General features: G+C 39.1%; 1 protein-coding gene across 2 annotated transcripts in view; it reads right to left on the bottom strand.

Annotated features, from left to right (window-relative positions):
- Positions 1–16,057, bottom strand: part of LOC126345210 (FGGY carbohydrate kinase domain-containing protein) — a 134,022-nt gene that overhangs the window by 49,446 nt on the left and 68,519 nt on the right. For both annotated transcript variants that reach the window (XM_050002083.1, XM_050002084.1), the window contains exons 6-7: positions 12,494–12,701; positions 6,445–6,595 (exon numbers count right to left, since the gene is read on the bottom strand). In XM_050002083.1, the coding sequence (XP_049858040.1) occupies positions 6,445–6,595; positions 12,494–12,701 (359 nt within the window). The remainder of the gene's footprint in view (positions 1–6,444; positions 6,596–12,493; positions 12,702–16,057) is intronic.

The following is a 16,057-nucleotide window of genomic DNA, read 5'->3' as shown; positions in this document are numbered from 1 at the left end:
TCTCAAAAGATCTTGTGCTCAGCTTGTCACATAGTGTTATGTGAACAGTAGTACGTAACATATACTTATAAGTGTAAGAGCAAATCAGGTTACTTCAAAGAGGAAACAGTCAGCCTTCTTCTAGTCTTCTCAAGACAACTTGAGAACGTAGTTTATAATGGAACATTAAACCACTCCAACAACTGTTGCAGTTTAGGCTGTGCAAAGGCTTCTCCGTAAGATAAAGTGATACATAATGTCTCAAACTGTTGGAATTTTCTGAATCTGGCCTTGACTGTGTAGATAATAAATTGCTGCCAGAGAAATAAAATCACAGGAATCAAACTAAATTCACAGCACATTTGATATATGACCCACTCCTGTTCTCAATCAGCAAACCAGAAAATTTTAGAAAGACTGTCATGTTTGCAGGTAATACAAGCACATCAATAAAAGGCCAAATAATGGAACAGGCTTACAACTGATACACAGTAAGCAGTTTAACTTTTAATCTTACAACAACCTACAACATGCAGTTCCAGATAAATAACCTGCAGCTTCCAGAAACAGATATCAATAGACACACACATTACATGAAAGTCTGAGTATGAAATTCCAAGACGTTCACATGGCTAATAAAATGACATGACACCAATACGAGGTTAAGTTAACTAGAAAGCTTTGTTCTGCCTGTTTTGCACTTAAAAATTTCTCTCATTTTTTTGTCTTGTAAACAGGAGTGGTATAATACTTTGAATATTTTCACCCAATACTGTCCTATTGCATATCACTCTACAGCAACACAGCTAATGTCAAAATAATATTCATTCTATAGAAGCATGCAGTAACAATATTATTTAACTGAACATCTTGCAAAAGTTTTATCAGAGAACTTGGGATTCTCACACTCAAGTGCCACACCATTTACTCCATAATGATATTTTCAGTTAACGACAAAAGTGAATTTCGGATGAAATGTGAAATTCACAACCATAATGTTAGAGGTAAAAATAATTTCCACACAGGCTAGGCATCCACATTTATGCTTCAGAATGGAATTTTATACTCTACATCTACATCTACATCTACATCCATACTCCGCAAGCCACCTGACGGTGTGTGGCAGAGGGTACCCTGAGTACCTCTGTCGGTTCTCCCTTCTATTCCAGTCTCGTATTGTACGTGGAAAGAAGGATTGTCGGTATGCTTCTGTGTGGGCTCTAATCTCTCTGATTTTATCCTCATGGTCTCTTCGCGAGATATACGTAGGAGGGAGCAATATACTGCTTGACTCTTCGGTGAAGGTATGTTCTCGAAACTTTAACAAAAGCTCGTACCGAGCTACTGAGCGTCTCTCCTGCCGAGTCTTCCACTGGAGCTTATTTATCATCTCTGTAATGCTTTCGCGATTACTAAATGATCCTGTAACGAAGCGCGCTGCTCTCCGTTGGATCTTCTCTATCTCTTCTATCAACCCTACCAGGTGCGGATCCCACACTGCTGAGCAGTATTCAAGCAGTGGGCGAACAAGCGTACTGTAACCTACTTCCTTTGTTTTGGGATTGCATTTCCTTAGGATTCTTCCAATGAATCTCAGTCTGGCACCTGCTTTACCGACTATCAACTTTATATGATCATTCCATTTGAAATCACTCCTAACGCGTACGCCCAGATAATTTATGGAATTAACTGATTCCAGTTGCTGACCGTCTATTTTGTAGCTAAATGATAAGGGACCTATCTTTCTATGTATTCACATCACATTACACTTGTCTACATTGAGATTCAATTGCCATTCCGTGCACCATGCGTCAATTCGCTGCAGATCCTCCTGCATTTCAGTACAATTTTCCATTGTTGCAACCTCTCGATACACCACAGCATCATCTGCAAAAAGCCTCAGTGAACTTCCAATGTCATCCACAAGGTCATTTATGTATATTGCGAATAGCAACGGTCCGATGACACTCCCCTGCAGCACACCTGAAATCATTCTTACTTCCGAAGACTTCTCTCCATTGTTGCAAATGTCTATAACAGACTGCAGGCAGACATAGAGTAAGAAATTTGACAGATTTTGATACTCAAAATTAATGCTAAAGATACTTCTACTATAATTTAACATAATATTTGTACTCTGGGATGCAAGTTTTGGTTAACACCAATGCTTGCATTAACTAAGCTTTCATTTCTCCAGTATAATGAGAGTTGACAATATACTGTGTGAAGCTGCATACACATATACTTTGAATTATTAGTTGAAAATGCAGCTGAATATTGTAAGAGGATGAACACTGTCTTTAATCGAAGCTGCTACTTTTCTGTTAATGTATATACTAAATTAATCTAAAAGGAGTTACCATGAGTATCAGTATGAATAGATTAGCATTAGTGGTAATTGGCCACTAGTGTACGTTACAGAAGTAGTCTATAGTGGCCATTTCCATCAACTGATAAATAATTAAACTAGTTAAACAAACTTGAATGCTCTCATTCATGGTGAAATAAATGTAATACACGGCACATCAATATCACATAACACAAAATTGCCATTACATGGCACTGCTGTGTGTGAAAGGGAAATGATTCTGCTCTTGGGAGGAAGACTGTACTTTTAAAACACAGCTGTTTTTGAAAATACTTTGATTATTTGTTGTGCTGGCATATGCCTTTGACAGCACACCAATTGGCACTAGGAAACATTGTATAGCAGGTGCTGAACTAGGTGCACCTATGACAAGAGAAGACCAAGACAAACCCACAGTCTAAGTGCCGATAACTCACCCTGGCTTGCATGCATAAAGGCTGCTGCTGACAACTGAGCAAGCTCAATCACTCAGACTCTCCACTTCAGTACCTCAGTATGTCGCTTTGGGACTCAACTAACATTGCACCTCAATATGTCGCACTGTGCTTTAGTCTTCCACAATGGTAGTCATCACCTCACACCTTAGCTAGCTCTGAGGGAAAGTTAGTCATTGTGTATAGCTGTGATATGGACACATTCAAGATTCAAGTATTAGTACTGTTAACCACCAAACTTCAGACTGGACATCATTGAAGTTAAGTACTCAGTTGGTTCCTGTGATAAAGTGGATTCTAACCATGCGTGAATTTTGCATTGTAGTGGGAGGAAACTGGCCACCCACCTATCATACCACCCTCTCCACATCCAGCCAGGAACCACAAAACATTACAGGTGGGCAGAGCCACAACAAGTGGCAACAAGTCTGAGCAACATGTTTTGTTTGCTTTTCGTGTGGTCTATGTTGCTGCAGCAAGGGAACTGTCGTTACAGAAATTCTATTTGCTCATTTGTTCTTGTTGTTGTGTGTATTACAGGAGGGGAGCTGCAGAATTAATCTGTTTCTCTTTTCAGGGGCTTCGTACATTGCTTTTCTATTTATCTTTTCACATTTGGCTATAATTTGTTAGCGTTTGAATGGCTACCCCCACCACCTCCACCCAATCCCCCTGTGCCTCAGCCATGGACTGCTGCTGCTCTGGAACTAAATCAAATTTTTCAGTTTCAGAGCCAACGCTGTCTATTGTATAGCAATTGCTTGCTGCACAAGCTCAGTCAGCTGCCCACCCGACTAACCGACTGATCCAACATGTGCCACTGAACAACTTTCCACCATTTCAACACTTCGGTGAAAAAGAAGAGGAATGGCTCTAATATCTCACCCAGTTACAGGTTCACTGTCAAGTCCATCAAATTCAAGATACTGTGAAACCTCATTATTTCCTGTCCATCACGACAAGGCCTGTGTTTCGCTTAAATCAAAAATTCTTCTCTATGTCATCTCCCTACGCACTCTGCCATAAGTCAAACAATGGAAAATCCAGGATGGAATATAAAAATACCAGAGAAGGAAAGTTGCTACTCACCATGTAGCAGAGATGCTGAGTTGCAAGAGGCAATCCAGGATGGAATATAAAAATACCAGAGAAGGAAAGTTGCTACTCACCATGTAGCAGAGATGCTGAGTTGCAAGAGGCACAATAAAAAGATTCACACACTCATAGCTTTTGGCCATTAAGGCCTTTGTCAGCAATACACACACACACACACACACACACACACACACACACACACACACACACACACACACACACAACTTGCACACACCCCTGCAGTCTCAGAGAGCTGAAACTACACTACGAGCAGCAGCACCACTGCATGATGGGAGTGGCGACTGGGTGGGGGTAAGGAGGAGGCTGGGGTGGGGAGGGGGAGGGATAGTATGGTGGGAGTGGTGGACAGTGAAGTGTTGCAGTTTAGACGGAAGGGGGGAGAGGGTAAGTAGCGGAAAGAAGAGAAATAAAAATAAAACAAAATTAAAAGACTGGGTGTGGCGATGAAATGACGGCTGTGTAGTGCTGGAATTGGAACAGGGAGCGAGCTGGATGGGTGAGGACAGTGACTAACGAAGGTTGAGGCCAGGAGGGTTATGGGAACGTAGGATGTATTGCAGGGAAAGTTCCCACCAGTGTAATTCCCAAAAGCTGGTGTTGGGGGAAAGGATCCATATGGCACAGGCTGTGAAGCAATCATTGAGATGAGGGGTATCATGTTTAGCAGTGTGTTCAGCAACAGGGTGGTCCACTTGTTTTTTGACCACAGTTTGTTGGTGGCCATTCATGTGGACAGACAGCTTGTCGGTTGTCATGCCTACATAGAATGCAGCACAGTGGTTGCAGCTTAGCTTGAAAATCACATGACTGGTTTCACAGGTAACCCTGCATTTGATGGGATAGGTGATGTTAGTGACCAGACTGGAGTAGGTGGTGGTAGGAGGATGTATGGGACAGGTCTTGCATCTAGGTCTATTACAGGGGTATGAGCCATGAGGTAAGGGATTGGGAGCAGGGGTTGTGTAAGGATGGACAAGTATATTATGCAGGTTCAGTGGATGGCTAAATACCATGGTAGGAGGGGTGGGAAGGGTAGTGGATAGGACATTTCTCATTTTAGGGCATAATGAGACGTAATCGAAACCCTGACAGAGAATGTAATTCAGTTGCTCCAGTCCTGGATGGTACAGAGTTATGAGGGGAATGCTCCTGTGTGGCCGGACTGTGGGACTTTGGGAGGTGGTGGGAGACTAGAAAGATAAGGCACAGGAGATTTGTTTTTGTACATGGATGGGAGGATAACTACGGTCAGTGAAGGCTTCAGTGAGATCCTCGGTATACTTAGAAAAGGACTGTTCATCACTGCAGATGTGACGATCGAGGGTGGCTAGGCTGCGCAGAAGGGACTTCTTGGTATCGAATGGGTGGCAGCTGTCGAAGTGGAGGTATTGCTGGTGGTTAGTAGGTTTGATATGGATGGAGGTACTGATGTAGCCATCTCTGAGGTGGAGGTCAACATCTCGGAAGGCGGCCTGTTGGGTTGAGTAGGACCAGGTGAAGCAAATGGGGGAGAAGTTTTTGAGGTTCTGGAGGAATGTGAATAGGGTGTCCTCACCTTCAATCCAGACACCAAAGACGTCATCAATGAATCTGAACCAGGTGAGAGGTTTGGATTCTGGTTTTTTTTTTTTTTTTTTTTATAGGAAGGATTCCTCTAGATGGCCCGTGAAAAGGTTAGCATAGGATGGTCCCTTGCGGGTGCCCATAGCAGTACTACGTATGTGACTTGAATGATGGTAGGCTATTAAACTCTAATACAAGGGAGGGGAAGGGGGGGGGGATGAAATAGAGTTATGTAGATACTGTTTTAGTCTTCCTCATTTGTTTGGCTAAATGATTGCCTGTTTTAAACTAGTAGGAAAAGTGTAACTGTACTGACAGTTAACTCATTTTATTTAGTTTTTACAATTACATTATTATTTGTGTGTGGGTATGAGTTGCAACCATCTCATTCCAGCACACCTGTGTGATCTTTTAAAGGAAACCTCTGATTTACATCACAACAAAATTTGAGCAAGTGTAATGAGACAATGTTAGGTGGGAGCCTTTATTGTCATTCTTTTCAGTGCAAAGAATACATTACAAGTTGTCCATCTACATTTGCATAAATTGTTGACTGAGTAAAATAAATTCTACCAGTTTTGGAATGACATCTGTGGATGCCATCATCTGCCAAATTTTGGTCAGATTGCCTAGTTCCGATCATTTGCAAGATCACTTTTGTCAATTCACATTATATTCAATAACTGTCTCACATAATGTGAAGGTGTTGTGACACAGGAGAATGAAATGAAATCAAATCAAACTCTTATATTCAATTGAAAACTGTAGTTTAATCAATCTGAGTTCAAGGAACAGCCAATAATGCGAACATCACGGCTGCCTCATGTGAGGGTATGGTACTGCAGTATGGATTTAATGGTCTATAATCATGACTTCAGAACAATTTGAATTCACTAAGGCAATAATGCAAAATTATTCATATTAAAGTTTTCAGAGGAGCCATCTGTGTGACAATACTAAACCAACTAAAAGTGAAATACTAACCATTCCTTGAAGAGACGGGTCTGCCAAAGGAGAGCGATTACCATGAAAATCAGGCCACATGTGCACATTGCATGTTAGCATAGCTACTGATTTCAGTTCTTGCTTCTGGGCCATTTTCTCCAGCAGATTGTTTAAATATTCTTGTACATGCCTAGAAACAACACAGTTAAGCAATTGCTGATGACTACGGAAGAAAAGTCACTTAAATGCTCTACAAAGTATTACCACAATGAGCTACAAGATACAGACTGCTGACAGATATTGTTCCAATTTTTTTTTTTCCATTTTCTGTCATCAGCATAAAGCATAGACTTCCTATCACCAAACAGAAGTATAAATAGATCCACTTACACATACTGAATAACACATCCACTTGAAGAAGGTGGTTGTTAAAATGCTGGCATACTCAAGTAAAACACATACAAGTTCAGCTAATCCATTAACTTATTCACATGGTACTGTCTTATTTTATATTTTAATATAACACCATTATCACCCACCACAGGGCCAACAGCTGTGATGCATTTGCTAACACTATAACCATTTCAAGAGTAAGAAGTTTCAAACCCATATCTGGTCCTCCAGATTTAGGTTTTCATAAGCGTATCTAAAGCACTTCAGGAGACTGCTGAAACAGTTGCTTGAACAATTGATTACTAACTTCCTTCCCTGTACTTACTGAACTGAGTTAGTGCACAGTCATTACACTGACGGAACATTAACTACCGCCACTATCATCAACATCATTACTAATATTACTGTTACTACTGATTAATAATAATAATAATAATAATAATAATAATAATAATAGCTCTCATTCTCTCTTGCGATGTTTGTTCAACTGATTCATTAACATATTCACCCAGGTGGAAGCAGTAGACAGAAACTATTCTTAGTAAAATGTTGTGTGTCGGGTAGTACAGGTAACAAGTTTGCTACTACTACTACTACTACTACTACTACTACTACTAATAATAATAATAATAATAATAATATATTATTATTATTATTATTATTATTATTATCATTATCATTATTATATACTTAGGACCAGCAAAACTGCAACATTATTATTATTATTATTATTATTATTAATAAATCAATACAGTTAAAGGATTCAGCATGATGCTATTATATACTTACATAATTAAAATGAAATAAGAAACACAGAAAAGAAGCAATCTTATTCCAAATTGAAAATATATGAAAAAAATAATATTACATATTGCTAACAACAATCAAAGATCAAGAGTATATCCTTTAAAAATACTTTGGGAAAGGGAAAACTGACTCTGTGGATCTCATAATTGTATCTGCTTAAATGCTGATAAATACAGTGGGTGGCAAAAATAACTGACCCATTTCAAGGCTAAATAAATTCAAAACGAAGACTACAAGAAGTTTTATTTCATTCTCATCTTAAATTACATGAAATTTTAGTTACTGTAATTACGTCTTTGTAAATTTAACTTAAATTACACGAGTGCTGTTATTGCATACAGGCTGATGAAGGCATTCATGACACAATTTCATAATGTAATTGTTTGGTGGACACATGCAATACGGTGGTGAGGAATAGTGAAATAGAGAGGGGGCAAGCACTGGAGAGAAAGTAATATGCCAGATTCACTCACCAACATGAGCTGAAATGGCAAGCACCATACTTCAATTGTTGAAATTATAAAAGACAATGGTCTCTGACTGCTACAAAGACAGATTTTTGAGTGCATTTTCGACTTTGTCGACAAGACACTATACCTGTTTGAAACATGATATTGCTAAGGTTCAACTTTTGCAATACTGGATATGTACTGAACCAAAAACAATCTGGGTGACCTCAGACCACCAGAATCACCGAGCATGTAGCAGCAGTAAGAGTGTCTACCAGGTGTAGAAACATGAAACTGGAATTTCGCTGCAATAATTACATGTCTGTCGTTTGAAACTGATAAGCAATATTTTATTCAAAATAATCTCCATTGCTATTTCTACATTTCTCCCACCTCTTCAGCAGGTTATGAATGTCATGCCAAAAAAACAGTTCTTGTTTTGAAGCGAACCAATCAGTGAGCCATTTTCGTACATTTTCATACAAACTGAAGCATGGTTAAGCGAAAGCGTGTCCCAGTGAAGCAAACAGATAATAATGATAATGATAATGATGATAATAATAATAAGAAGAAGAAGAACAAGCTGCATGCCCTAGTATTTCTCAACTGAACACTTCAATCGTTTCCCTGACCTGTTTTGCTACCTCTAAATGGGGTGTTATCATGGAGCAATATGACTTCGTGTTGCCTTTTTTACATATTCCAGTTATTTTTCATGTAATGCTCTATTTAAATCAATCATTTGCTGTTGATAGTAATCAGTGTTAACAGTTTCACCAGGTTTTAGCAGCTCATAATAGATAACACACTTCTGATCCCACCAAACACAGATCATTATCTTCTTTCCAAAGATATTTGGTCTTGCAATGGATGTTGATGGTTTGCCTGGATTAACCCATGACTTACAATGCTTAGAATCCTGAAAATATATCCATTTTTCATCACCTATCAGTATTCAATGGGTAAATGACTTTCTTTTGTATCTGGTAAGCAGCATTTCACAAATGGTTTTTTGATTTAGTTGCTGTCTTTCGTTCAGTCCATGCAGAACCCATTTTCCCACTTTCTGCATCTTTACCATAGCTTTCAATTGAAGAGAAATGGCTTTCTGCGTCTCTTTCAATTGTTCTAAGAGTTCCTGTTAAGTTTGAGTATCATCTTCATCCAATAAGGCCTGCAATATGACTTTTTTGGTCGTTTCCCATGCTCGTCGTTTCTCATGTGAAATGTCAAAATCACCACTTTTGAATTTTTTGAACTACTCAAAAGATTGTGTTTTTCAGGAGCATGTTTGGGAAAGCTTCGACAAACGTTTTCTTCAAATGATAACAGAAAAAAAATGCTGTCTGCAAATCATAGTTCGTAGGCACAAACCTTGACATGTTTACAGGTTTCAAACATAAACCAATGTAAGGAACTTAGGTTACTGTGTATTGACATTTGTCATCAGCCATTACAGGAAGCAGATGGTGCTGCAGACACTCTCATGAGCCCTACACTGATGACTAGCAACATCTATAGGGAAATTCCAGTTTCATACTTCTACACCTGGTATACAACAGTCTCCATGGTGCCTGGCACACCAACACATTGCTGCACTTTGACTTTCGGACAGCAGTGTCAAAACACAGGAACTGGCTGCCCTTCCAATGGAAATGATCAGCCAAGTGACAGACAACTTTTGTGAGTGCCTTTATCATTGTGTATACAACAACGGCATACAGTTGAGGAACATTATTTTTTTAAAAGAAGTAATTACTGTAGCTAAAATGGTATTTCATGTCCTCTCACATGAGAATAAAATGGAAATTGTCACATACTTTGATTGTAATTTATTTAGCCTTGAAATGTGTCAGCTGTTTTTGCCTCACCATGTATATACAAAATTTACACAGCTTATGTGCTTCATAATTTTGAATGATCATTGAACAGTTTAAATAGTACAGCACAGACTTAATTACCCATACCTCAGTTATAAGGATTCACAATTATCCAGATCATCATCAATGAGCAAATATCTTTGTAATATTGTCCATGTACATATGGGCAAATTGCACTGGATTACCTGCCGGTGCAACCTCTGTCTCACCTATGTGTGCGCGAGTGTACACCTGTCCTTTTTTTCCCCCTAAGGGAAGTCTTTCCGCTCCCGGGATTGGAATGACTCCTTACCCTCTCCCTTAAAACCCACATCCTTTCGTCTTTCCCTCTCCTTCCTGAAGAAGCAACCATCGGTTGTGAAAGCTAGTAATTCTGTGTGTGTGTTTGTGTGTTTTGTTCTTGTGCCTGTCTGCCGGCGTTTTCCCGCTTGGTAAGTCTTGGAATCTTTGTGATTATTGTTTGAGTTAGATGTGTGTGTTTCATTACTGTTTAAGATGGTTGCCAATCACTACATTACTGTGCTATGTCATGTCTGTGTTTAGGAATGTCAAAGCACAAGAGAGAGGTGTTATCACTCAAAGATATAATAGGACAAACTGGTCGTAAGGTAGCCAATAAGTTATGGTGTAGGTACTTCTGTGATAAGAGAACTTTTGGAAGAAGCTTTCTGTTGTTCGTTTTTACAGAAACAATCTACTGGGCAACTGATATCTGGTCCTTTGCTCTGTGAAAAGGCACTACAGTGCAATAAAAATAGTGCAAGTAACAGATAGTTTACAGACTGAAATCTAATCATGGAATTCACGAATTAGAAATACAATGTGAAAAAATGTCAGCTGATGCAGATGCAGAACATTCTTTTAAAGGTGGTTTAATAACAAAATTAGACAAAAGTAACTACGACTTGGACTTCCTTTACAATGCTGATGAAATCGGATTAAACTGGAAATCATTACCATCAAAACTGTTAGCTTCTTGGTGAGTGAGATCATGATGTAAAATGTATAAACAGTGAGTAATAAAATTAGTTTGCTCAAATGCTGCTCAGACCCATTAAATGCCTTCGCTTATCTCCGTAACATGAAAAATAGCACATGCCTCAAAAATATCAGGGTGCCTTAAATTTACAAAATCCACAAAAGCTCATGGATGAACACAAACATTCATTGATTGGTATGACAACACTTTTATCCATGAAGCAAAAAAGAAAATAATAATAATAAATAAAACAAAATTGCTTAAAGAAGGAGAGGTCTTACTTTCACTGGACAATAAACCAACTGCTGAACTGTTGGGATACAGAATGTTTTCCGTAAAATTTTGCCTCCAATTTGTCATAGATCAAAGTGTTATTTAAACACTACAATAATGTAATAAACAACAACTTTTATGTAGAATGTTATCTGTTGTTGAAGATAGTGTAGAAGTCCTTTTGCCATTTTTGAAGCTAATGAATTTGAAGGAGTATTGTTACACGATTGAGATGCATGGGATTTGATTAAATGGAAGACTCTGATCAATGCTCGAGCAGAATACTAAAACAGAAACAAAAACTCAATAACCGATATGGATGATTCAGTTTTGGAGGATATAAATGATCTAATGACAAACATACTAATATATTAGGAATTTAATGCCAATGATATGAAAGTGCAGCTCACTTGTAACAGTAATTGTAGAAAACATACTGCAGGCAAACAAACAGCAAGAAGTGCAAAAAGGTGAAACAGAAGAAAAAACAAATGCATAAAATGATGCAGACCATCTCATGCAGAAGCATCTCAAACCCTGAAAATAGCTGTCACATGATTCAAAAACAGAGTGTGATAAAAATATTTTAAAAATTTAAACTCCAGTGACTGTCTTGCATGGTTTTTGTCAGGTATTTCATGATTAAGGTTGAAGTATCTTATTAATTTTAAGAAAATATATATGTATATCCAAAAATATGTCTTCAGTCTTTCAATAAACATTGATTTGTGTTGATTTTAATAAGTTTAATTTGTTTTTTATTGTTTTGAATAAACACCTAACACCAAGGATTAACGCTAGAAAGATGACAACATACGTAAAAGATAACCACATACGGGTGAGGTAGGTTATCTTTCTAGAGTTAATATTACAAAAATCTCTTTTCTTCATATGTTTTATTATATAATTTTTTCATTATTTGAATGACCTAAAACAACAATTAGGCCAGGTAATTGCATCTCCACTGTAATTTAACTTCCCCCTGACATGTATCAGAATATGACAATAATATCAAATAGGAAATACTTTCCTGGTGTCCTACAATATATTTTTGTGTTCAAATGTTCATGAACAAGTAAATAACATTTTTCAGGATATCAGGAACATTAACTATTGAAAAAATTCAGAGTTTATAGTAATTGTTTGCAATTCCTGCTGTGCACATTCAGCAACAGACTCTTTCCTCATCCGAATCAACAACATTTTTGAGTATTAGTCTGTATTTATTTTGAAGATTAAATGACATATTCTAAAGACAGCATATGCAAATTACATCAAATTATTAATGGTAAAAAAATGACACTCACAGTGTGTCTCCAATTTTCTCTTTGATAGCGTCTGTGGCTGGGTGTGTATCAATAATGTGATCAATAAGTTTTCCAGTGGCACTCTGTCCCCCTTCATTCAACCACAGTCCAGGCACCATGGCACTGAAATATGGACCCCAAACACCAGGAACAAAGTAAGGTAATTTGCTGACAGCCATATGGCAAGTTGAAGTACCACAAATCAGACCTACATGAAAGAGAAAATGGTCAATTTTTACATGTAGGAGAGATGTTTCAATATCTATCCTCACAATCATGCAGAGAACAGGATTACTGAAAAATATTAATAGATTATTCATAGTTAAAAGTGCAACACCATGAAAGTAGCATGCAACAAATATCAAAGTAGCATGAACTGAACGACATGTTTGTATTGCAAATGATTATCATTTCAGTGCAACCTGAGAAAGTCAGTAGGAGTAATACCATCTACATTCTGTGTATAAGGACAGATGATTCAGTGGATTTCTCATTCAGAACTTGCATTTGAATGTTAGTTGTTTGTGAGATAATGATGTTATGACTTGAGTAAGAAAAGAAAATGTCTGAAAGTGGCAGGACTGTGACCAATTGAGAATGGGGTTTATCATTCTATGATATTGCTGCACATGTTGGTTGGGATCCCATGACTGTCGTGCAAATATGGAATTTATGGTTTCTGGGAGGTTATAATTAATGGCACACAGGATCTCAGCAGCCCCATGCAACTAGCACCCAAGAGGACAGACACATTATTTACTAACTCAATCATACAGAATAATAGTCATGTCATATACCTTCAGTCAGAGAAGGGGCCAGACTGCAGCAAGACATGAACTGAAACAGGCAGAGCAACAATGTCTGGAGAACTATAGACTACCTGCATGGACTGGTGACCATTGTTGCACTATCCACTGACACAGCAACAGAGAGAGTCTGGCAGACACTGGTGATTCCAATGACAGCACCGGATACATGGGGCATGATATCACATTTTCACATGAGCCCCAATTCTACTTATTGCACTAATCTGTGAATGGAGTCTATGAAGAGAATGAATGATGCCAGGTTTATTTGTCTGTATCATGTGGGGCTAGCACCTTGCTCACATAACCAGTAATTTGGACAACAGCTGTTAAATTTCTGATATGTCAAGGTCAGTGGCTGTATCCTATCTTCAATGTCTCCATGATGTTACCTTTCAACAAGATAACACAAGACCACATGTTGCTCAAGTTGTCCTGTCATACCTCAGTACAGATGATGTTTGACTGTTGCCCTGCTCAACACATTGTCCAGGTCTCCCACCCACTGAAAACATATGGCAATGAGTTGCCAAGAGCCTGGCATACCACCAATCACCAGCTGCTATGACTGATTAACTCTGGCATAGCACAGAAGCAGCATGGAATGACACAACTGTATATGTCAGATAAGCTCTGTTCAAACTCACTGCTCTGCTGGGTTAGAGGCACTGTTGCTGCCTGAGATGGAATGTCTGTGTACCAGATTTCCCATCCAATTTACCTCCAAAAATGTAGTTATTTAATATGTATTCTTCATGCTACACTGTATATGCACAATAAATAGAATTTTATTATTTGCTGTCCACTCTGGTGTTACCAACATCATATATGAGGATCTTTCACATTTTTATACATAGTGCTGCAAGTTGTGCTTCATGCAGTGTGGCATAATGGTTAACATCACTGGCAGGCATTCTGCAGGTCACCAGTTCAAACCCAGCCACCAGCAATTATTTATTATTCTTCACTTCCGCAAGATTTTCCAAATTTCCTAAGCTTGTAATGTTTGTATACTCTGGAATATTCTATGTTTAACTAGAAGCACTCTCCATTCAAGAGTTCAGTTCTATTCTGACTGTATGATGGTGTACATAACAACTGTCCTTTCTGCAGTAGCCACCAGAAAGATCGTGGGAGGTGCACATCGGCACGGCGCATGACGGACAGTAGTTGCCGCAAGTAAAGTTCCGCCCACCAGAGGGCACGTGAGAATTCGGCCATGCCCTCTGCTGGTGGAAGCAGCACGGGGCGTGCCTAGCCAGTTCACATCGGGCATGCCTAGCAGACAGTTCCCAGTCTACACTAGGTGAAGTGCGACGGAAACGTGACTCGTGTTACTACACTTTCAGTGCCCACTGTTGTACTTCACTGATGACCTTCCTTTCAGATTTTGACTTGGTTGCAATTACGGCATGACACTGTTTAGTGGAGTTGCCAGAAACTTCAAAATACCTACATCACTTTGGCTCCAATTAGGTAGCAAAAAAGCCATGGCCTACAGAGACAGCACATCATTCCCAACGTTTGTATATTCAAAAAACAAATGAATTCCAAAACAGCAACAAGTCAGCTGTACATCAGGCTTCGATAAGTGTTTACTGGAGACACCAGTCAGAACCTGACAAAATGGCTGAAAGCATTTAACTGAGTCCCCAAATACAATAGGTGGCATGATATGATGTGTTTGGTAAATGTGTAGTTTCACTTAACAGCACAGTCCAGCACAGTGGCTTGAGAGCAATGAAGAGAAGCTCAACAGCTGAGATAAACTCTAGGCCAAACTGAAGAGAACATTTGGCAACAGTCACCAGTAATCCTGCTTAATGGAAGAACAACTGAAGAACAGGACCAAAGATCATGGAGAAACAACACAATTCTACATACAGAATGTTTTGTAACTATTCCGCTATATGAATCTGAATAAGACAGATGATTGGTTGGTTGACTGGGTTTGAAGGGACTAAACAGCAAGGTCATCAGCCCCTTGTTTCAAGGGTGATCCATTCGGATGGATTGACATCTCAGAAGAGTCATGACGACAAAAGGTAAAAGGCTAAAAAATGTAAAAGTGCAGTCATGTTGTCAATGGTGAAAACAAAAGGAGGGAAGTCAGCTAGTGGGCAGCCCCAAGGCTACGCTATAGGCAGAAAATGTCCCAACTCTGATGCAGTACAGGCAAGACCACCTGCCATTCAAAAGTGTTCAAATGCTAGAATGTAAAAGTGCATACTGTAAAAGGAGACTAAACAAATTTAAAAAGCGATAAAAACAGAATAAAAGGGAAACTAAAGAGGGTCTTGGCCAGGGAGGGGAGTCGGGAATCTCCAAACACAGCTTACAGTGGGAGACACCCCAACCCTCATCGCCCTGCCCCTATTCCAGAGGGAGATTTTAAACCTTGGAACTGAAAATAAAAACCACTTTCACAGAGGAAACTGAGAACCAGTTCAACCATAAGGGAATCATATGCCAATATTAAAGGTAAAGCGCAGGGAAGTCCGTACTTAGTACGCAGAGCCAAAAGAAGGGGGCATTCCACTAAAATGTAGGCTACTGAGTGGAAGGACCCACAACCACAAAGTGGGGGTGGCTCATTACCATGGGTCAGCCTGGTATGGCTGATGCGGAGATGACACAGGGTGGTCGAGTCCTTTCAAGAGAGGCAGAAGGAAGAATGCCACGGGACAAGTGTCACCTTAATCGCATGAAGTTTATTAGACAGGGAGGTAGCCTCCCAAGAGTTGGCCCATGATTGTGC

The sequence above is a fragment of the Schistocerca gregaria genome, chromosome 1 (assembly GCF_023897955.1).
Source record: "Schistocerca gregaria isolate iqSchGreg1 chromosome 1, iqSchGreg1.2, whole genome shotgun sequence".
NCBI lineage: Eukaryota > Metazoa > Arthropoda > Insecta > Orthoptera > Acrididae > Schistocerca > Schistocerca gregaria.
Note: the sequence above shows the minus strand (reverse complement) of the source record. Positions and strands in the feature narration are given on the sequence as shown.